Here is a 23,807-nt window from a genome sequence, read left to right on the forward strand (position 1 = left end):
CTCCATGACTGCCACTCTGAATAGGGATGGTCACCGTAAGGATAAACATGGTTCTTACCACCTTGGGTAGCCCTATCCTGGCTGCTGCACGTCTGTGCTGTGGGGAAATCCCTACTAGGGCCCTGGGTGTGGTATCCAGACCAGCTGTGCCCAGGTAAGCTTCAGAGTCCTGGAATGCTAGGTGACTCAAGGCCCGGCTGGTCAGACCCACGCCCTGCTTCCTCTTCAGGGTTCTTCCTGTTGTCCCCACCAGCACCTCTACCGTTGACCTCTCAGAGGTTAGTACCTCTCACAGGAAGCACCCAGGGCTCCTTATAGCCTGGCTAGGCCTCAGTATCCCGTTTTGTGGTTGGGACAGGAAGGCTACAAAGGGCTGTGAGTCACAACCTAGTCTGATATGGAGCCTAGTCTGATATGGTACTGTGGACAGTTAGGGCTGTTTGGAGAGGGGACACCTCATCCCTTCCCCAGATCCTTTTACTATAGGAAGTGGCTTTTGTTTCTGCTCGGGCATGGGGGCCTGAAATCTTGAGGACAGACTAGGATGAGAACAAAGGAGGCAAACAGAATACTGGTCTCATCCCCGGGCTCGGAGTGGCTCCTGTGCTAAATGTCCTGCTACATACTGGGCTTTGCCAGACTAAACCCTTTTTGCTATGCAATTCAAGGAGTCTCCTATTCCCAAGTCTAAATTCAGTAATTTTTTTTTCTTTTAAATTTTTGCTGTGTCACTCCAAGGGTGTTGTGGGCACTTGGTCTCAGAAAAAAATTTCTGCTGTCCCTGGCTCTCCCTAGACCTCCGTCTCCCAGTACCATCAGACATGGTCCCTAGGAGCTGCAATCACTGACTTCTGTCTCCCTGTGGATCTTGTCAGTGTCTGCCCTTGTTCCAGAAAGTTTCCTCTTCTCTGACCTGAGCCAGGTGGCTAACACTTGCTTTACTGTTTTAAAAAATTAGATGTAGTTATTCTTTGTGTGCTTTTCCATGCTTGCTTGCATGCCCGTGGGTGGGGTGAGACGAAGGAGTCAGATACCCAGAACTGGAGTTAGAGACGCTTGTGGGTCACCATGTGGGTGCTGGGAACTGAACCTGGGTCCTGAGCAGTGCAAGGGCAACAAGTACTCTCAACCACTGAGCAAGCTCTCCAGCAACCCTTTCTTCCTCTTTGAAACAGAATCTCGTGCAGTGTAGGCTGGCCTTGAACCTGCCATACAGCTGAGGATGACTTTGAACTCCTGGTCCTCTTGCCTTTACCTCCCAAATGCTGAGATTAGAGATGTGTGCTGCCGTCCCTAGTTTATGCAGTGCCAGGCCAGCACTCTACCAACTGAGCCACAGCCCAGCTCCAGGTTTTAGTTATTTAACTTAATTAAAAATTTTTACATTTATTTATCATGCGTGCACATGTACCGGAGCATGCTTGTGGAAGTCAGAGGACAACTTACAGGGGTTGTTTCTTTCCTTCCACAATGTGGACGCCACAGATTGAATTCTGGTCATCGGGCTGGGTGTCAGCACCTTGACCTGATGAGTCATATCTCCCAGTTTTAAATCGCCTGTCTTTGTTTCCATCACAGCACATGTCCCCTCGATTGGGTCACTATCTCCTCCCAGCCTGACATGTCTTTGATCTCCGTGTGCATGGGAGACTGGCCCAGGCTTGGATAGCAGTTAGATGACCCAGCCCTGCCAACCTCAGAACACCTTCTCCGGGATGGGCAGGGCACTGGTTAGCTGGACAAGTGGAGGATCAGGCCCCTGTGCAGAGGCTGAACCTCAATGCCTGTAGCTCGTTTGTGGATTCTGCCCTTTTATCCTGGCCAGGGTGCACAATGAGCCTATGAACTGGCATTTCCTGGAAGGAAATGAGATGAAGTGGGGTGAGGCTGTTCTTGTCTGCCCAGTTTTCAGCCTGGACAATGGGGGGCCTCCTCATCTCAGGTGGAGCCACTTCTGGGCATTTAGGAGGACATTCCAGAATGTACTGTGGTGGCTTTCTCTGTCTCACCTGTGGATAAGGCTGGACCTGGCCCTGCAGTGAGACCCTGTGAAGCAGAGATCTGGTCTACTCGAAGTCTGGTCCTCTCCTGCTGCTAGGAGGGGGTGAGGAGGCAAAGATAGTGCACTCCCAGAACTGGGGACAGGGAACACAGTCTTGGTCTCTACCTCTCCTTCTGCCCTCAGCTCAGCTGCAGAACTTCCTCCAGTCTGACTGCACCTAGTTGTGGTCTGTCTCTGTGTCACTGTTGAATTGGCTGAGTAGACTATGAGGGGGACTGGACCGAGGTAGAGGGGTAGCATCTGTCAAGGGTGTAAGGACAACTGGTACTGTTGAGGGGGACTTGGATTGACAATGTGAGTCCGGGTAAAGCCCCAGAGCTCAGCTAAGCTCTTGCTTGGTCCCTGGCTATTGTCCCATATACCTCTGAGATATGGAGGCAAGAGTCCTCCAGGCTCTGTGGTTACTAGTGTAGGACACAGAAGGCTTGAATCAACCCAACTCAGACCTCTTATCTCTTCCCTATGCTCTCTACCCCATGCCTTGGCCTCCTATCACCTTGATGGTCATACTGCCACACCTCTGAGGGTCGAGATAAGGCTGTGGCCACCTTGTCCCTGGCCCCTGGTGATCTGGGGACTTGCTGGTCCAGGCCAGTGCTGTGTGGCTAAGCTAGAAAGGAGTGGCTTGCAGTGCCCCCAAATTGCTAAGGCTGAGTCTGATTCCAGGAAAGGCAGCCCTAAATGATAGAGTAGAACCACAGGCCAGTGGCTGGTCCCACCCACCCTGGCAGGAGTTTGATGAGGAGGGGCATCTCCAAGGCTGTTGGAGGTCTGTGGCAGGTCTCTGAAGCAGGGAAGGGTTTTCGTAGGGTCCAAGACTCCATCCAGGCTAGGGCTCTCTACCAACATGGCTCCAGCCAAAGTCACCCTAGATTGTCCCAATCTTAATGGCTTTAGCTTTGCAGAGTGGTGTCGCAGAGGCAGGCTCACCACATGTGAGTCTAGAACATACCCGGTGAAGTTTTGTCAGGATGCTAGGCCACTTTTTAAATCAGCAGCCGAGGCTCTGAGAAGGGGGCAGAAGAGTTGGTCAGCTTGTTCCTAAAGGACAGGCAGAGGTTGGTCTGAGAGTGTGTGTGCCTGGGCTGGGTCCCCAGGCTGTGGCTTCCCGGCCTTAGCCACCCAGAGCCAGGCTCTTGAGCCTCTGTAATTACCAGGGTAGAAGCTGCCAAGCACTGGATGGGAAATACTCCCACAGGGAGCCATTGCGGAGGCCGCCACACAGGACCAGGTTTCTGAGGGGGACGGATGGAGGGCAGTGTGGTGCATCCCCTCAGACCTACGACCTGCTCTTCTAGATATCCACCTCATCAGAGAAAGGAAAACCGAAAGGACAGTTGTCTGTGCTGGAGCTGTTTCCTGCCCCACTAATCAAAGATCAGAGATAACCGTATGACATGTATAGAGTACCTACCATGTGCCAGGTGCCGTTCTAAACATTTCACATGGATTCACCTGCTCAAGCCTCCTAGCAATCATGGGAAGCAGAATTAAGTCATAAAGATGGAAACTAGCTCAGAGAGGTTAAGTAGCTTTCCTATAGTCACACAGCAGGGAAGATAGAAAAGATAGGATTTAAACTCAGATGGTCTGGCCCTGTAGTCCATGACCCTGAGAACTCAGCTAAGCTGACTGCTGCTTAGGAAAGGCTGAGGCGGGTGAATGTGTCTTGGGGGACAGGTGTGAGTGCCACACAGACTGTTCTGCGTAGTCAAGCAGGAGGAGCCCTCAAAGGGCAGGGCATTTTTTTAAATTCTCTTTGGGGGGCGGATGGGGATATATGTAGAACAGGCTGGGATTAAAGGGGTGCAGCACCACACCTAGCAATTGGCCTTTTCTTACATTCCTTTTGAAGACTCCTGTGTCAACAGGATGGGCTTGGCTGGAGGAGGCCTGGCATCCTGAATCTGGGCTTGGTCTCTTGGGGCTACTGGTCATGATGGGGACTCACCAGGAGCCTCAGCCACAGCCCAGTGGGGCCAGAGAGTGTCCGGCTCTAGGGTTCCCTGAGGGTCATGGGCTACATCTCAGCAAGCGCCTCAGAGGCCTAAAGGATACCCTGGTGGGGATGACCTTGGAGGACGAGGGGAATCTTAACGAGCAGCCATGGACATCCCAGGAAGGGGCATGGCTGTGGCTGGGACTGTGAAGGGCCAGTCACATAGGCTACTGATGTGCCTGGCCAGTGACTTTTGACCTCTGTGTTTATTGACTCTTGGTTCTGGGAATCAACCTGGAGCTCGTGCATGCCAGGCAAGTGTTCTGCCGCGGAGCTACAGCCCCGGCCCTATTTTTACTTTAAAAAAGTAATATTTTTTTTTTTTTATCTTTAGACGGGGTTTCCCTATGAAGCCCTGGCTGTCTTGGAACTCACTACATAAACCAGGCTTGCCTCCAACTCAGAGGTCAGTCTGCCTCTGCCTCCCGAGTGGGGGTATTAAAGGCGTGGTGTGCACTGCCGTGCCTGCTCTCTTTACTTTTTATTTTAAGACACTACCTAGGTTTCCTGAGATGGTTTTAAATCTTTCATCTTCCTGCCCCAGCCTCCCAAGTAACTGGGCTTACTGGTATGCACCACCAGGCCTGACAAGGGATAGCATAGCAGGCATCCTCTGTAAGGGTGACTGAAAGTTCTAGGCAGGTTTACGACCAACCTAGTTCCTCCATTCTGTCCATTTATTCAGGAACAAAATGTGGGTTCAGGAAAGTGTGTAGTCACAGCTACAGCTTGGTCTCTGTGCATGTGTGTGTGTGTGTGTCTGTCTGTCTGTCTGTCTGTCTGTGTCTGTGTGTGACAGACAAGGCAGGTCACACCAGCAGTAGAGAACCATAGAAGGCTCTGGGCAGCCATGGGCAGTGAGTTAACGCCCTCCAAGCTGAACTGGCACCGGCAAGCACTCTTCACCTTTTTCTGGTCTGCTGTTGTCTCACTGAGCCAGAGGCTGAGTTGGCAGGTCTTGAGGAAGTTTGGGTAACCCTGAAGCACTGCCAGAGCTGACATCCACCAAGCCGGCTGCAGCATTAGCCCCCTGAGTCCATGAATAACCTTGAGGGCTCTAGAGGTTCAGTCTAGGCTCTGGAACCCAGTTAGTGATGGCTAAGCATTTGCGAGGTATAGCTGCCCGAGGGATGAGCAGGGGCAAGCAAGGGCTAGAATCGGGGAAGCGCCAGCTAGGCTAGGCACCGAAGAGGAGAAGAAACGGGCTTTGAGGAGGGCTACAGGTGACTCCAACGGTAGCCTGGGTGTTCGGTGGTGCTGCTAAGGGGTTGGAACCAGCTCCACATTACATTACACAGTTGGGGCAGCTGTGGAAAGAGGCTGGGAAAGAAAGACTGGGAAACTGGAGGATAAGAGGAGAGTCAGTGAACCACCAGGGGTGGAGGGTTGGAGGGGGGCGTTGTCCATCCTGAATGAGGACACCATCTGGAGGGCAGAATCTATTTTTGCCTTGTTTTGTTTGGAGGGTCTCATGTAATCCAGGCCTGCCTTGAACTTGATATATAGCCAAGGATATCCTCCTGGCTCTCATGAGTAATGGGATTAGAAGCATTATGCACCACCATGTTTAGTATATGAAGTGCTGAGGACCAAATTCAAGGCGCTGTGTGTGCTAGGCAGGCAGTCTAGCAACTAAGCCACACACCCCCAGACTCATAGGAGGTGGACAATTTCAAGAGCAGCTTCTGTGAAGGAGGGAGGGGTGCTGGCCAAGCGGACATGTTGGTGTGCACCCACAATCAGGATGCATACGGCATGGAACGCTGGGCGGAGGCAGACACCAAGAAGGGCCTGAAAGCCCAGGTACCAGATAGAGGCTGACGGATGCAGGATGAGGAGAGGAGAGTCTCCCCCAGAGGGGTGTGATGGCTATGAATGGATTAGAGAATTCAGGGGTTCTGCTATTCCAGAATATGTGTCCTAGGGAATGGAGACCCTGTGGCCAGGGAGCCCTTGTGAATATGGGTTGAGGGCTTCCTGGAGAGGTTAGCCTATGGCTGGAATAGGTGGGGGGCCCTGCTGGGGTGGGAATCTCACCTTGCCCACTGCCTGGCTGGAACTGGTGGGCCAGGAGGCTGGGCTTGGATTGAGCTGTGGGAAGCTGCTCCTGGGCGTGAGGCCCATTCTGTGACCCAGCAAACCTCAGCCTCCAGGAAAGACTAAATGTAAGGCTGTGGTAAAAAAGGGAGGATGTGTGTGCCTGCGCCAGGCTGGAGCCCAGAGGAAAATGTGAGCCAGCTGTGAGCTGCTGTGACACATGCTTCCCGTGCCAGTGGCTCTCCCGATCCCAGGTCACCCTGCCTCCCTCCAAGCCAGAAAGAGCAAATGACCCCTGCTCCCTAAGAAGGTTACTCCAGCCTTACACCCACAGCTCTAGGGCATGTGGCAGAGGGAATTCCAAGCTTCCTTTGCCCTGGCTTCTAGACTTCCCAGGAGTTCCTGGGGACCTTGGATGCCAGTGTGCATGAGGGGAAATGGAGAAAGCTACCTGGAGGCAGAGGCAAATGTCAGTCTGGAAAGTGCCGGGTAGGGGATGACCAGCTGGAAGGCTCTACATACTTTGATACAATGCCCTTCCTGAAGGAGGGGTCTCTTTACTTCAGGCCTATGCTCTTTCTTTGGTCATAGGTGCACAGCCACAGCCTGGGGGTGTGGGGTGCGAATCATTTCTCTCACTCCCTCCTGACTACCCATTCCTTTGGCTACCTAACACCGAAGCTGTGACTGCCCTTGTTGTGAGTTCCAGAGCCTCCATGACCTGGGCCCTACCCATGTCCACCCATCAATCTGTACATCCACCCCACCCCCTGGGGAGCAGCTCTGTGCTGGGCTCCGAGCTAGGGGATGCATGTAAAGCAGTAAGAGGCAGGGTGGCAAGAAAGTCGCTTTGCTTTTCACCCTAAACTTAGCTGTGTTGGTGACTGTGGTGGAATCTGCGTTTGGTTTTTCTCCTGCCTCCTGACAGAGTCCCAAAAGTCACTGGAATTTTCAAAATGATTAGCATATTTGGCATGCTAATGTTGACTGATGGTAATGCCCCCAGGGAGCCTCAGTATAGGGGCTGGTCACTGAAGGCTGGGACAGAGGGGAGCAGAGCATGTGTGGATTACCCCTGGCCAAGGGTTCCATGAGTCAGGCCTGGTAACAAAGCCTCCGTAAAAATTCTGATGGATTGGAAGGCGGTGTGCTGGGAGGTCCCCCTGGGTGTTCCTGTAGGTGCTGCTATAGAAGTTGAGGAGGCCTTGTGTCCCTCTCCCTGTGTCTCAACGCAGGCATTGTTCTATGCGTGCTCTGAAATCTTTGTCACAGATGGTGTGTGTGTGTGTGTGTGTGTGTGTGTGTGTGTGTGTGTGTGTGTGTGTGTGTGTATGCACTCGTGCTCCCCTGAGTTCTGTGAGCTGTGCTAGGCAATGAATTGTATTTGGGATTGTGGAAATCTCTCAGAGCAGCCTGGGGTTATGATAAGCACCTGCAATGGGGAACAGCCTTGGGACTAAGTCTTCACCCTGAAGGGTTCTGATAGCTCCTTAGGTGGATACCATCAGAGCTGAAGTGTTTCTCCCACTTGTGTCTGCTCCAGATGCCATGGCTCGTGTGCTGTGTGGAGACCCCCCTACCTTTGCTCACGGAGGCCAACTGTCGTGAGAGTGCATTGACAGAATCAAAGCTTGTTTTTTTCCTCTCAGTATTTCAAGACCTGGTTTCAAAGCCCATGCTCAGCCTGCATTGCTATGTCACAGTGGCTCCTTTCCTCTAAGCTTTAGGTTATTCGTGTGCAGAATGGAGGTGGCAACTCAAATGACAGGCAAGTGGGAGGATCAGATTTGCCATGAGAGCCTCCCAGTATGAGAATTTACCAGGAAACAATTACTAATACATTAGTTCCCAGTCACAGTGGGTCCCACGAGCTTACCCCCATGACCGTGTGTGTCTTCCCCCATTGACCTAGCCCATCCTCACCCACCTTTGAGATGGGTGCTAGTGTCAGACTGGACCAGCAAGCGCTGGGCACTGAGGGACTGAGGGTGGCAGGAGGGAGAGAAATAAGGGAAGTCTGCTTAGAAGAAGACGTGTAGAGATCAGTCTTGAAGGGGTGGCAGGGATCACTATAGTAAGTCAGCCTTGGGCCAGGACAGAGAGGGGTGTTTGGAGAGAAGCAGGTATTGGGTAGGTTCGGAGGTAAAGCTGTCATTCAAGAAGTGGTATGGGAGGGTAGGGTTGACAGAACCGTTGACCTGTTTGTTGCCTGTGACCTTAGGAAGGGTTTGCACACTAAGGAGCCAGAGGTGACAGTGTCTGAGAGAGAGGCCTGGCTCATGAGAGAGACTAGGCTGGGTGCTGGGAGGTGAGTGTGGGTGATTCCCCAAGAGGCTGCCTCTTGGCCTCTGAGGATGGCCAGGGTACCTCTGGTCCCACGTAGTGATTGTGGCCGTCTTCAGGCCTAGCTCTGACTATCCAGTGTTGTGGCAAGGACACTGCCCCATTAGACCTTGGTTATTAAGTCATTAGCTGGGCCTCACACTGCCTCTTCATTATGGTAATTACGGAGAATCCACTCAGGGAATTAGAGAGGAGACTGTTTTCTCCAGGCCGTCAGGGTGCCAGTCACCAGCTAGGCCTGGTTCTACAGCCATAGAGATCCCTCAGCTTCCCAGCAGGGTCTAGAGAGGGACGGTGACATTTGGTGCCCCCACCCCATCTACTATACTAGAGCCAGACACAGTGCTTAGCAATCCCTGTCTCCCCCTTTCAAGCATATGGTTCAATCTCCTGTACCTCAGTTTCCTTACCTGTCCAGTGGGATAACAGTACCCAGAAACACAAACCGCCCATCACTGGTCAAACTGTTATGCCAGATAAAGCTCTAGGGTCCCCAAGGGTCTCTGCTCCCTGTGTGGGCAGCTATTGAAGGAAGGGCGTTGCCTCTTCCTCTTCTCTCCCTAACCCCCTCTCTGTGGTAAAGGACCAAGGCCCACCGGTCCTTCTGTACACAGAGATAAGCCTGTGGGACCTGGGGCCAGGCTTCTGGTGGTATGCTAACTCTGGGTACTTGGCTAAGAGCTACGGAAGCCGTCTGGGGTCTGTAGCCCCCACACAGCCATGGCTCTGTCAGCAGTGAATGGCTTGTAGATTTTCTTTAGCGTATGTTGACAGAGCCACAATGGAGAGCAAAGGTGGTACGCTGGGAAGCAGCCTCTAGAACCTTCCTCAGTCTGAGGCCTGCGTCCTATGTCTGCAAACTAGAGTCCTGGTCATGAGAGCAGCTGGCATGAGTGGTATCTGCGTGTGTGTGTGTGTGAGAGAGAGGGGGGGGGGGAGAGAGAGAGAGAGAGAGAGAAAGAGAGAGAAAGAGAGAGAGAGAGAGCTTGTATAAATGTTGCCTTAAGCCACCTTGTTCCTAGCCATAAGTCTTCTCCATAACTGACTGTGACTGCATTCTGCTTCTTATCTGGGGACTTTGTGAATGGCAGAGAGCAGAGCCTGATCTCTTACCCAGGGTTGAGCCACAGGCAAGCCAAAGGTCAACCTTATTGAGTTACCACAGAGGAGCCTTGCCCTGCTTCATACTTCAGAATCTTTCCATGGCTGATGAGCAGACATCATGTCTAGCGTGAGCCTAGGAGGCCTTCAGTAGGGGTGGGAGGGAACCCCAGGCTTCCCGGTGGTTTGGCTAGCCTGGGCAAAGTGGAGGTCACAGCAGGGAAGGAGTGCAGGAGATGAGCCAGGCTGGTGTGAGGCTGAGACAGCATGGGTAATGGGAATGGATATGGGAATGTGTTTGACCTTGCAGTAAGCACCCTCTGTCTCCCCTCTAGGTGTTCTTCTGGACATCCAGCAGCACTTTGGGGTCAAGGACCGGGGCGCCGGCTTGCTGCAGTCAGGTGAGGCCTGTTCCTATTACCTGCCTAGGGTTAGCGACTCTGCTCAGCCTTCATACTAAAGAAGGTGGGCATCGCAGCACAGTTCCACTGTTGCCACCCACACAGGCTCTGCCCTTCTGAGCCTCAGCTTCTTTATCTTATGTACATGAGTACACTGTCACTGTCTTCAGACACACCAGAAGAGGGCATCAGATCCCATTACAGATGGCTGTGAGCCACCATGTGGTTGCTGGGAATTGAACTCAGGACCCCTGGAAGAGCAGTCAGTGCTCTTAACCACTGAGCCATCTCCCCAGCCCACTTCTTTACTTATAAAACAAAACACATACTATCTGCCACAAGTGGGTATAAGAGACAACAGAGAGTACAGGGCTAGGTCGAAGCCACAGTGACCCTTCCTTTGGGTTCCAAGGCATCATCGGTATCCAGGATCTTGGCCCAGTTGTTAAATAGAGCCACTGATCTGGGTGATGCCAGCAGAGCCTCAGTGGCCTACTCCTGTCACTGCCCCTCCCTCCACGCCTTCGCTCTGATCCATTTAGGAATCACCTCTTGAATGACAAGAAATGCCACCACCTGTCAGCTTCTGAGGAACTTGAGTTCCTGAGTCTAGGTTCAGCCTGAGGGTCACTGTCCCTCCTTCCTGGGATCCCAGCCTCCCAAGGACCATCAGAGGCAGGACCTGAGGTCTTCTGCACTTTTGCAAATATAGCAGAGGCCACAGAGGAAACTCATGGTGCAGCTGTCCCAGCCTGTCAGCTCCCCTTCTGGAGATAGGAACTGTGTCTCCCTTATCCTCGCCCTCCCTTTCAGGGCCCCTGTAGGATCCGTATTCTTGGCTCCCTGGCCCCCCTGGCTTTGGTTATACCACCATGAGCTCAGCTGGCTCTTGAAGACATGCTGGAGACTCAATCCAGTATGGGATCCCAGGATGTCTGGTCCCGACTGGGCCCCAGCCTTGCTGTGTGACTCCAGCCTGTCTCTGAGCCCTTGGTTCTGGAGTTCATCTGGCTTTGAGCCCTAGGAAGGCCGATGTGTGGGAGAGCTCTGGTTTGCATTCCAGCCCATGAACCCTTCCCCAGCCTGGCTGTTCTAGGAGGGTGGGGGTGGAGGGAATCTGCCTTGGAACCTGCCTGACCTGTCTGGGTGGCATTCCATATGCACAATGGCCCCTAGAGCTCACGAATGACATGGCACGAAACATGCAGCCTGGGCCCCTCAGTGGGCACCCGGACCCTTGTCCCGGGCAAAAATCCTGGATAGGGTCTTTGGCTTAGAGAGAGACCCATTGAATGGCTCTAAACACTGAACTAAGTAGGGGCAAGGCTGTGTGGTCTCATGTCCCCATAGTGGTCAGGACCCTACCCCAAAAGTTGTGGCCTCCAGCCAAGCCATGAGCTCAGGCTCCTCCTTCTCCTTCCTGCCCCCTACCCTTACCCCTGGCTGGGCTGCCCTGCAGGTCCCTCCAGGCATTAGGCTCTGTACACAGTGATCACCCAGAGGAAGGGGTGCTGGCCAGTGGTAATATGGGAAGAATGGATTACACAACTTTCCTAGACTCTGAGTTCCCAGGAACCTGGGTGAACCCCATCCCTCTGGTCCTAGCCTTGCTGGTGATCTGGAAAGAGGCTGTACCCCAGCTTCCCTCATCAACTACCCTGACTGTGCTCAGTGCTACCTGGCCTCTCAGGGACACGGAGTGAGTATTATCTCCAAAGAATGTGAGAGGTCAAGCCCTGTTCTCTTCAGCAGTTACCTCCCAAGCTGGATTCTTGCTTCACGAGAGGGCACATGGTGCCTTCTGACGTCCAGGAACCTGGCTGAAAGTGGGCCAGTACCCCCACAAGGATCGTCTCCTTTGATTCTTCCAGAACCCAAAAGGCCATCTGTGCCAAGTTTATTTTCTGGTGAACGAGGTGTCCCAAGGGAGGGGAGCAACTTGTTGAGGTCTCATGGCAGAGGGACCCTGTCTCTGCAGGCTGCTACCCTGGTGATTTATGAAGTTTGAGTGTGTGGCGTCACAGGGTCCTCACAGTGGGTACCTCGGGGCCAAGATGAGAACCCCCCAGCTGTCTCAGGGTCTCGTGAGTCCTTGCCTCATGGTCTGGACCCACTGTTGACCGTGACAGGGATGCTCCCTGCAGTGTCCTCACCCTGTTGGCCATTTGAACTAAGAAGCTGGACAAGCTCAACCAGGATGTGACTCAGTGGGTACCAGAGCAAGGCACCTAATTGGCCTGTGCCGCAGGCACCTGTCTCTTCCCTGGGCGCGATAAGGTCTGAGCTGGTAAAGGGCGCCAGCTAGGTGTTGCTGCTTGCCCGGATCAAAGGGCCAGGGCTGAGAACAGCACCAGCTTATTTGTGGGCTCCAGGGGCTTTGGGGCTGGGAGGCATATGAGGAGATAGCGGGCTTAGCTTGGGCTTGCCCTCTCTTTTACCCCCTGGGAAGGCGTCCGTTGTCGGCATCCCCTTGCCTCGGTAGCAGCCCACAGTGAAACTCTAGCCACTGGGGGAGCTCCCATAGCCCACACTGAAAGGGTTAGCAGCTACACAACCAACCAGTCGCTTGGAACGCCCTGGGCTGGGTGCGGTTCATGCTTAGACCCTGCTGACAAGCAGATCCCCTCTCTCAATGGGAGTAGAAAATTCTATTCAGGTACCTCTCGGGTGCAGGGTCCAGCATGGAAGGCTGGACAGAGAGCAGGGAGTGCACCTGGCCGTAACTGGCGGCAGGTGAGAAAGCCTTCCCTGAAGAGGGGGTGTTTCAGTGGGGCTTTTTCATACATGGGAAAGAACGTCTGGTCAGTTCATCAGAACATGTCAGAGCCCCACCCCCACCCACCCACCCACACCTTGCTCTCCAAGCTCAAAAAATATGAAGATAAAACCTGCTTAAATTACATAGCCGCACTTGAAAGCTAAAGCTAACAGGGAATTCCCAGGTGCCAGAAGCAAAGAGCTGAAGTCAAAAGCTGGCCTGGGAGACGGAGCTGAAGTCATGCTTCAGAGCTCCGGGGGCAGTTGTATATGCTGGGCACTTGGCAGTGTTCATAATGACATTTTCACAAAACCTCAAACACACACACACACAGAATGTCAGAGCAGGCTCCCCCTGAATGCTGGTTCTAGAGCTCCTAGCGCACTGCTGCTCATCTTTCAGGTTGGGTCCTTTTTACCCAAAGCTCAGACCAGTGCTAGCTTAGACTTCCAGGGTCATGAGGTTGACTCAGTTTCCTGCCAGGACTCAGGCAAGGCCCCAGATCCCAAGGTTGTCCAGGCTGGCAGACACCTCAGCTGGTAGAGGTCCCACTCCTAGCAGATGTTGCCCGCCTGCCTCCAACTTCCTGCAGAGAGCCTGGTGCCAGTCCCAGTGGCCTCAGGCCTGCTACGCACTCCTTTTTCCATAGAAGCCTTCTGTTTCCAGCGACCCTGGCAAAAACAAGTCCAAGTGGCTCTTTAGAGAAGCCTTCGTGATCCAAAGCTGACATGGACACAGGTGACAGCTCTCCCTGAAGACAAACTCACATTTAAAGTGAATGGTGTACACATCAGGACAGAGTAGGTGAAGCGTGTGTGGTGTAGTGGTAGAGTGCTTGCCCTACAGGCACAAGGCCTGGGTTCCATCTTCAGCACTCAGGAGGCCGCAGGCAACTCATCTGTGTGAGAGGCCAGCAGGTGGTCCTGGAAGCAGCCTGGAGAACTACTGACAAAAGTCTTGTTTTTAAAAGATTTTAAAAATAGGTATAACTGGAGTTGGGGATAATAGCTCAGTGGTAGAGTGCTTGCCTAGCAAGTGCAAGGCCCTGGGTTCGGTCCCCAGCTCCGGAAAAAAAGAAAAGAAAAAAAAAAATAGGTATAACTAGCCAGGCACGGTAGCTCACAGCTGAAATCCCAAGCATTTAAGAAGGCTGAGGCAAGGGAATTACTATGAATTTTAGGCTAACCTGGACTACAGGATGAATTCTAGGATAGCCTGAGCTAAAGCAAGACATGAGTTAATGAGTAACCCAGACCCAGCTGAAGAGAAAATAAACCAATTAGAAGATGAATCTGAGGAGTCAGCATCAACACAACACAGAGAAGGGGCAGTGGGTGGGATGTTGTTTGTGATGTTACCTGGTCTTTGTGACCTGTGAGCGGTCGGCCATGGCCTTCTGTATGGGGAGGATGGAGGAAGAGGAAGCAGAAGAATCAGTAAGACATTTTTGTGACTGGCTCGAAGGCCAAGCTAGGGCTCCTGGGTTTTTGTCTTACAGCAACAGGGAGGCAGAGCGGGCTTGAGAGCAGGGCACATCCATGTGGTCGTATGCATCAGCATGTTCACACTGTGGCCCAGGGATGGAGGCTGGAAGCTGCTCAGTCAGGGCTTGAGTTTGTGGGGCCACAGGAAGTGCCGGGATGAGGTAGTGGTGGAGGAAGAGCTGCCTCAGAATGAAACCAGACAGCGTCTTCAGGCCCCACTCTTCTCCATCTTGATGAGCCCAGCAATGTGTTCTTCTTCAGCAGACCTCCATGGGTACAGCTAGGACCCTCCCAGGGTCCGCTGCTCAGAGAGGCCAGTGTAGGCTTTCTGTCTACAGCACGGAGAGCGCCCGCCGCGGTGCTGTTCTTCCTGCCTGAGGGCTGAGTGTGGAAGGACCCTGGATGCCACTAATGGGTCTATGTGTGTCCTGTGTCTTCCCCATCGGTTAGAGTGGCCTGGATGGCAGAGGCTGCCCACGTCTGTCTGAGCATCCTCCCTACCCACAGGATGTGGAGGGTGGTGTGTCTTCTCGAAATAGCAGATGGCTGGAATCTGAGCTTGGGGAACAGCCCTGGTTCAGTCAGGCCAGGCAAGGGCAGGAGGTAGGTTCTGTGGCCACAGTGGTGTCTCTGGAAGCTACCTTGCCATCTCACTCTGATACCACTTTCTGGGGCCATGCATGTGTGGCGAGAGGGACATCTACCATGGATAGGGTCACAGCATGATGGCCTGTCAGCATGAAGAGCCCCTGTGAGGCCTGCTCCTGCCTTCTAGATGTCTGCACACTGGCTCTTGTCAGCCACAGGAGGCAGATGACACCTCAGGAATGTCATTCAACATGTCATCTGTCCTATTTTTCTTTTGTGGCATTGGGGATAAAACTCAGAACCCTGAACTTGCTAGGCAAGTGCTCTGCCACTGAGTTATGTCCCAAGCATTTTTCATTTTACTTTGACTCAAGATCTTGCTATATATGTATTCCAGGTTGGCCTGGAACCTGCTTAGTGGTAGCACAAATGTTCTCAAACTTGCGATCCTCCTACTTCAGTCTCTTGAGGTCTAGGATTACTTGTGTGCCTTATTCATGAACACACACACACACACACACACACACACACACACACACACACACACACACACACGCCCTCGCTCAGGCTCCTTCTCATTTTTTCTGATGGCCTTAAGCCAACCCTGTGAAGGAGAGTGAGGCTTGGTGCCTGAGCTCTAATGCTGAGCTGGGCTCCTCCCATCAGCAGTAAGTAGCCTGGGTACCCTGCCCCCTCTGCCTGGCTCCTTGCCCTACAGCTTCATTGTCCGAGACCTGTGGGCTCAGCAAGTGTGAGCTGAGTGAGGTCTTCCCCACACCCTGGCCACAGGATGTCCTCGTGTATGCGGGAACTGCCGGGAAATCCACTCTGCCTACACTGAGGCTGGGGGTGGGGCCGGGCAGCCAGTCTGGTCTGAAAGCTGTCCTCCCACAAAGGGACTGGGGTGGACAACACAGGAAGCTTCTAGCTGTTGCTGGTCTTTATTTCCAGCAGAGCTGCCTACTGGCTTTGTAAGCCTCTCAGTGCCCTTTGTTCCTGAGGGACATATAGTTCACTGTCCTTTGCTTGGGTTGTTCCTCCGGCACCAATCCTGACAGTGTACAGGACGGCTGGCCATCGATGGCCCTGAGGCTCCTCACCAGGCTGCAAAGGTGACCCGGCACATTCCTGACTCCAAATTCCTTTGTTCTTAAGGGAAGTCATTAGGTCCCTGGCAGCCTCGCTAAGTCTTCCAGGGTGAGTTCCTCTACCTGCTAGGGCCTCAGTGGCTCCAGCTGTAATGTGGGTACAGAAAAGTAGGGCTCAAGTTTTCTGATGGAGTGGAGGAGCTTGGGAGCACGGCCAGACTGGCAGGTGGAAACAAGTGCACTGCTTTTCTTTTACTTTTTTCTTTTTAATTTTTTTTTATGTACATTTCAAATGTTATCCCCTTTCCCGGTTTCCTGGCCATAAACCCATCCCCCAACCCCCTGCTTCTGTGTGTTCCTCTACCCACCCACCCACCCACTTCCCTCCTCCCTGCCCTGCTTTTCTAGGAGCCTACCCAGCTATGGTGTTCCTGCCCACTGCATGAGCAAAAAGCCAGGGTGGGAGAACCAGACCGCCCTGCTGAAAACAGTGCGATGTGGCCAAGGCCTGGGTGCCTGCCTCAGGTTCCTTCAGTCACCCAGTGAGGGCTTTCCCAAGCATTCCTCCTCGCAGGGGTGGGATGGGACATGCTATGCCTCAGAATGTAAGCCCAGTCCTGGTCTCTAGGGACATGTGTCTCTCTGTGACCCTCTCACGCTGCAGCCTGACCCATCTTCTGCTGTTCCCAGTACACCATGAATATTCTCTGCCGTCGGGGGCATCTGTGGGGAACATCCCCTCCCAGTGTAGCATCCAGTAATGTGATTTAAAGCAAGGGCTTCAGAGTCAGCGAAGCGGAGGTTTAATCCTGTCTCAGACACACAGTTGCCCTGTGACATCACTTCTTTCAGCTGGGTCATTCCCTCTTAAGATGAAGTCAAGAGCAAGAATCGACGGAGATAATGAATACATATGCCAAGTGTGTGTCCAGGGCCTGGGCTGTCATAACTGGTCCATCAGTGACAACTGCAGCCGATATTAACAAGAAGCATCGTTAGCTGTCGTACAGTATGATTAGAAGATTTGAAACGTATTCAGTGTGTGTGTGTGTGTGTGAGAGAGAGAGAGTGTGTGTGTGAGTGTGTGTAAGTGTGTGAGTGTGAATGTATGAGTATGTGTGAGTGTGTGTAAGTATGAGTGTGGGTGAGTGTGTATGTGTATTTGTGTGTGTGTGTGCGAATGTGAGTGTGAGTGTGTGAGTGTATGTGTGTGACTATGAGTGTGGGTGAGTGTGTATGTGTGTTTGTGTGTGAGTGTGTGTGCGAGTGTGAGTGTGAGTGTATGTGTTTGTGTGAGTGTGAGAGTGTGTGTGTTTGTGTGAGTGTGTGTATGTCTGTGTGAGTGTATGTGAGTGTGTGTGTGTGTATGTGTGTTTGTGTGTTAGTGTGTGTGCGAGTGTGAGTGTGTGAGTGTATGTGTGTGACTGAGTGTGGGTGAGTGTGTGAGTGTGTGTATTTGTGTGAGTGTATGTTTGTGTGAGTGTGTATGTTTGTGTGAGTGTATGTGAGTGTGCGTGTGCGTGTGTGTGTGTGTGTGTGTGTGTGTGTGTGTGTGTTGTCATCACGGTGAACTCCTAGGCATGTTTCATTGCCCACTTTGACATCGGCAGGATTTGGTGCTCCTCTCTGGTCCACAGGCTTTCAGTACATGGAGCTGTACAATTCATGGATGGACCTGCACATTGCCTACTCTGGTTTTCTCTGCCCACTCCCCACCCAGCGCAGACTGGCATACAGAAGACAGTTGTTCCTCTTCCCGTAAACCTGTGTAAGCCCTTTGAGACTAAGCTTTTCCTTGTCCACATCCTGATCTGATCTTGGGCAGGTCTTAGGAGGCAGGGCTGACAAGAAAGCATTCTTTCTGTAGATGTAAGGAAATAATATTGGCCCTGGCTAACGTAAACATGAGCCTTGTTGACCCAGTCTGTGCCTCGGAGGGCAGGGCGTGAAGCGAAGCGCCTTCCCCCGCACTGCTGCATCCAGCACTCAAGCCACCCAGAGCAGCAGCTATTTTTATCTTCATTTTACAGATGAGGAAGTTGGCGTGCGGAGCTGGTCAGAGTGGCTCATGAGCCGATTGTTAAATCTTTAGGAATTGTGTGAGCTAATTGTTAGACACAGCCATTGTTTAGAACTAAATTATATAAACCTACAACAGAGTGATTTGTATTAAAAGACGCTGATAAATTCTCAGAAGTCATCATGTCCTAATTACTTTCCTACTTCAAGCTATTGTCAGTGTGCTTAAGGTAAACTCCGGTTATCTGAATGGACAAGGTGCTGAGCTCTGAGCTTCACATCTCCTTGGTGATTTGGCCTCAGCTAGGTGGGAGTGCTTATTCTATGGAGATGCACAACCCCCAGGCATTGTGGGTCCCCTCCTCTGTCCCGTTTTAGAGAACCTGTTTTTATACACCAGTGAAGCTGGGACAGAGACGTGGCGCAGAGCTGGGGTTGAACCCTGGGTAGGGTGTCTCTGAGGCCCATCGACTGATTCTGCCCAAAGCATAGATCTGACTTACCAGGTCCCCTGTGGTGTGCTTTCTAGTCCAGCAGAGAAAAGGACCCTTCATGCCACTCTGAGCAGCCCACTTTTCCTGGCTCATGTCCTTCCTGTCTTCATTACTCCTCCCCCTAAACACAGTCTCCCCAGAGGCTGCTAAGCCGCGTACACATGAACCCAGCAGACAGAGGTCAGTGCTGTCTGGCCATCTGCCTACTGACAGTGGAACTGCCCTCCATGAGACAGAGGGGACTGTCCGTGTGGTTGGCCCCTACCCTACTGAATCTCTGCATCTCACCTGGAGCACCAACCCCTCCCATCATCAACGGTGGCATTCTCTCCAAGTCCCTGAACATGACTGTGCTCCTGTCCCAGCAGGACAAAACCAGGTCATTAGTTTTTTGTTCGACATCTCCTGTCCTACCCGTGAGCATCCCATTCCATCTGGCCTCTTAGCCTTGTCTTCCGCCCCTCCCCCTCCATCATTTTGCTGCAGACGCTCTGACCTCCTTCACGCCCTCAAACACGCTAAGTGCACTCCTGCCTTCCTTCCGCCAGTACTTCTATGAATGTTTCCTTGCCTCCTGCAGGTCTTTGCTGAGGTGAAACTTGTCTGTCTCTTCTGTTTAATACTGTGTGGTCTGTCTTTCTCTCTCACACAGCTATTGTAAATAAAAGTTTATTATGAGCCCCATCGTACTCGAAGGCAACACTAGATTCTGGTTATACACACCAGCAAAAGATGTTTGGCAGGGATGTTCGCACAGGAACGGCCAATGCACCATCCTTACCTCAGTCACAGGGAATGACTTGGGTTTTGCCAGATTCCTTAATTCGACCTATGGCTGCAGGATCTTCCCTGTGCGTTCAGCTCCTGAGTTTCAGGACACCGTTCTGTGTCTGTGGAAAGCCTTCTCTTCCTCGTGCATCTGTCAGCAGCTGCTTCTTGCCACCCCCTCCTCCAGGCTCTGGTCCTTCATACACATTTCTCCTCGTATACATTTCATATACATATGCATCTCCTGTACCTGTTTAATATTCCTACCCATGTCTTATAGCTTGTTAATTACTTCTATTGTGTTATTTATATGCTTTTCTCCCTTAGAATATTAAGTTCCAGGAAGGCAGGAATCTCATGTTCGTTTACCTGTGAATCCCAAACGCCTAACGTTAGTATGTTGTAGGGAATCTGCTTTAGTTACTTTTCTGTTACCATGAAGAAACACCATGGCCAAGGCAACTTATAAATGTGTGATGGTTTCAATGAGGATGGCCTCCACGGGCTCATAGATTTGAATGCTTGGTTCCCAGTTGGCAGAAGGGAAGGACTAGGAGGTGTGGCTTTGCTGGAGAAGGTGTATCTTGGGGATGGGCCTGGAGGTTTCAAAAGCCTACATCGTCCCAGTTAGCCTGCTTTCCGCCTCCAACTTTTGGATAAGATGAGAGCACACAGCTACTGCTCCAGCATCACGTTTGCCTGCCTGCCTGCCAGCCGCCACACTTCCTACCTCGGTGGGCATGGACCTCACCCTCTAAACCGTAAGGAAGTCCCCAGTTAAATGCTTTCTTTTACAATTTGCCTTTGTCACAGTGTTTCTTCACAATAGGACAGTAACTAAGCACGCCCCTCCCCCTAATTGTGGAATGAGTCAATGCACGCCTGAGTGACTAAGTGAATGGCAGGGTTTTCAATATTCAGGATAGCTTCTGCAGCCTGCTGGGAGTGCGGGTGGCCGAGTGACCTGGAAGACGCTAAGACCCGGAGTTCCAGGCTCAGGTCTGCCCTGATTTGCTGTGTGACTTTAGGTAGATAGATCCTCACTCTCTCTGAGTCTCTCCATCTTTCAAGTATCTGTAAAGATTCGGAATTTTATGTGTACAAATGTCTCCCTCCGGTATGAACTCTGCATGAGTGCTTGGTGACTACAGAGGTTAGAAGAGGACATCGGATCCCCAGGAATTGGGGTTAGACAGTTGTGAGCCACTATGTGAGTGCTTGGAACTGAATCTGAGTCCTCTGCGAGCATAACGATTTCTTTTTACCTATGAGCCACCTCTCCAGCCCCTCTCTCAAGCATAATACAGGAAGTAAGGCAGGCCATGCATTCTGGTGCTCCCAGCAGGGAGGCAGAGGCAGGAGGAACTCTTGCGAGTTTGCGGCTAGCCTGGTTTATATAGCATGTCCTGTGCCAGCCAGGACTGCATAGTGAGAGCTGTCTGAAAACGAGCAAAGCACTATGGGCTGGGGATGTAGCTCCCCAGCATGGCAGAATGTTTACCTAGAGTACATGAGGCCCTGGGTTTGAGCCTCAGAAGCACATAAACTGGGCGTGGTAGTGCACACCTGTAATACTAGAACTTGAGAGAATGAGTGGTAGGATCCAAAGTTCAAAATCATCCTTGGCTACAAAGTTAAGGCCAGCTTGGGCTACAGGAAACCTTGTCTAAAAAGCAAGCAGGTAAAACAAGTGGCAAAACCTAAGGAACTCGGGCTCCGGAGCTCGGCAGACAAAGGTTCCATTTCTGCTAGAACATTTATTGCCTGCGGGACCTTGGCAAGTCAGTTTCCCTGAGTCTTGCTCTCACCTATGAAGTGGGGAACCCCTGGAGGTGATGCGGTAAGCCTTGGGCTAGCACTCTGAGGGAGTGTTCCAAGGCACACAGGACACGGAATAAGCTTGGGGTGATGGAAGAGCTGGAGTCCCCGTGTCCCTAATCTGGCACATTTCCCCCTGCCTGCTCTGTGTGCCATGCACTGAAGTTGTCCCTCCAGGGCCACTTCCTCTGTCTGGATCCAAGCTGAGCTCAGCACAAACTCCAGCTCTTCTCTCTTCTTTCCACAGTGTTCATCTGCAGCTTCATGGTGGCTGCCCCCATCTTCGGCTACCTGGGCGACCGCTTCAATAGAAAGGTGATCCTCAGCTGCGGCATCTTCTTCTGGTCGGCCGTCACCTTCTCTAGTTCTTTCATCCCTCAGCAGGTGAGCTCCCCCAAGGTGCTCCTGCTTAGCTGCTCCCTCCAACCCCATGTCTTCAGGGAGAGTCGTTCTGTGCTCTGTAGACTGAGCTGCTGCTCCTGAGCTTCAAGGCAAAGCCATGGCAGGTATCTTTGTGTTCAGTTATAAACTAGCCCCACAGACAAGGATATCTCTGTGCTGACCTGGTCTCACAGCCCTGCATGGCAACCTGACTTTCTGAGCAGCCTCTTGCCAGGAACAGAGTGGATAAGTCTGCCCTAGCAATAAGGACCTTGGCTTCTAGTCCTAGATCCTCTCTGTTCTCTTGCTGTGCAAACCTAAGCTAGTCCCTGACTCTGTTTCTGGCTCGGTTTGCTCTTTGATGGCCAATCAACCCTTTGAATCCGAGTCCCAGGAAGGCAAATGTCAACTCAACATTGAGGTGTTTTAAGAAATACTGTTGGCTTTCACGGTCCTGGGTTTGAATATCTCAACTTTGTTGGCCACCGTGCTTTGTGACTTGGAGTTGTACTTCACCGCTCGGAGTCTCGGTCTTCTCATTGTTAAAATGGGAATAATCATACTCAGACCGGTCCTCCATGGGAAGCAACGGAGTTGATGAATGTCCAGCATGGAGCATGGCCAGCATCTGGAAAACCTTCCTTTCTGTTCGTTCTTTCCAAGAAGGCCTGTGTAGTCTCATGAAGGCAGGGAGTTTCTCATGGCTTGGAGCAGCCAGCCATGTGACAATGTCTGTGTAGAGCAATGGAGGAAGAAGAACCAACCTCTATCCTCAGGAGCTTTCTGTCCATCTCTGCCATTGAGAGACAGGGGCAGATAGATGTCACAGAGAGATGCTTCACACTCACAGCCTTCAAGATGTGCTAAGTGCCAAACACTGGAGAATAACTGTCCCTTTGCCCTCTATGGGTTCCAGGAAGGCTTCCTGGAAGTGGGTAACATGAATTCAGCAGGCACGACTGGGAATCCAGTACTTGCGTTGAAGAGGGCCCAGGCAGGGGGCATACTCAAAGATGTAGGGGCAGTGGATCGTGTTGAGAGAAAGAGAAGGGTATCATGGCTGGAAAGAAAGGCAGGGACCAGGTCAAGGAGGGCCTTGAGTGCCAGGCCTGAGACCCAGTCCTTCCTCCTCAGGCAGCACTGAGCCCTGGAAGAATCCAAAGGACAAGGAGGAGCCAGATGCTCCCAAGGGGGTCTGCAGAGCTGTCTTTGCTTCAGGGAGGTGGGTCAGACCCAAGACAACTCCAGACCCAGAGCCTGGTCACCATAGAAACAAAAGACCAAGGCAGGAGCCTTCGGGCCCTCTGTGCCTTACCCTGCCCCTGGCTGGGCTCCTGGGCCTGCTTCTGAGACTGACCAAGGAGGGCATCTAGGTCTTGATGCCCTCTGTGCTGGGAGAAGAGATGAGCAGAGGCAAAGAAAGAAACAGATCACTTTCAGTTGCTCTGTAAACTGTGATAACCATCCAAGCATTGCTAGGGCTTTGGGGGGCATTGGCAACTGATTTTTAAAGTTAATTTGGCAGAGAAACTGCTTCAAGCAGCCAAAAAGAATGAGCAATAGCAGTGAGTGGGGTTTGCCCTATCAGTTGTCAAACAATGGCCATTCTGGTTAAATCAGCCAAGGGGCAGACTGAGTAATGATTGATCCATGAAGCAAGGCCCTGGGGAGTGGGGAGCCAGTGCTGGCTGAGGGCGCATCTCTCACCAGTGACTCCAGGGAAAAGAGATGACCTCCGTGACTGAACAGTCAATGCTGGTGCCGTGTCAACCATGGTGCGGAGTAAACCTCAAATGGTGAGGTGGAAGCCAAAGCAAGGCTGAGAAACCTAACTATAAACCAGCAAGGAAAAGACAATAGCTGATAGGAAAATAAACAAAGTGTTGTCAGGGCATTCCAGAACATTCCAGAACATTCCAGAACATGCCAGAACATGCTCAATGGGCAACGAATGGACCAAGAGATACCTCGGCCTCTGCCGGAATCAGAGAAATGCAAAGCAAAATAACAATGAGATAACCATTTCACACCCATCAGATTGGCAACAATTAAAAAGGCCGACGATACCAAGTGTTAGTACAGCTGTGGGAAGCCTGGCCGCCTAGCTGTTGGTGGGAGTGTAAATTGGCGGAGACTCTTTGGAGATCAGAATGGCGAGATACTGTAAATTCCTGCTGCGTCCCTACATGGCCCAGCTTCTGTCTGGAGGGACACAGCCAAGAAAAACTCCAGTGTGTGGACAAACAAGTGTGAGGATCCTCCTAGGGGAGAGAGAGAGAGAAAAAAAAAAAAAAAAGATGTAAAGGTGGTTCAGTGGTTAGGGTTGCCTACTGTTTCTTCCAGAAACCCAAGTTTGGTTTCCTGCTCCCCATACAGGGTGACTCTTAACTACCTGTGAGTCCAGCTCTGAGGGATGTAACTTCCTCTTCTGGTGCATGCGCGCGCACACACGCACGCACACACACA

General features: G+C 52.1%; 1 protein-coding gene across 4 annotated transcripts in view; it reads left to right on the plus strand.

Annotated features, from left to right (window-relative positions):
* The window catches only part of Spns2 (sphingolipid transporter 2), a 38,271-nt gene that overhangs the window by 4,908 nt on the left and 9,556 nt on the right, over positions 1 to 23,807 (plus strand). For all 4 annotated transcript variants that reach the window (XR_004388990.1, XM_032911688.1, XM_032911689.1 and 1 more), the window contains exons 2-3: positions 9,878 to 9,943; positions 21,208 to 21,344. Coding sequence is in view for 3 of the 4 variants with exons in the window: in XM_032911688.1 (XP_032767579.1) it covers positions 9,878 to 9,943; positions 21,208 to 21,344 (203 nt within the window). In the remaining variant the exon portion in view is untranslated. The remainder of the gene's footprint in view (positions 1 to 9,877; positions 9,944 to 21,207; positions 21,345 to 23,807) is intronic.

The sequence above is a fragment of the Rattus rattus genome, chromosome 9, assembly GCF_011064425.1.
Source record: "Rattus rattus isolate New Zealand chromosome 9, Rrattus_CSIRO_v1, whole genome shotgun sequence".
Classification (NCBI taxonomy): Eukaryota; Metazoa; Chordata; class Mammalia; order Rodentia; family Muridae; genus Rattus; species Rattus rattus.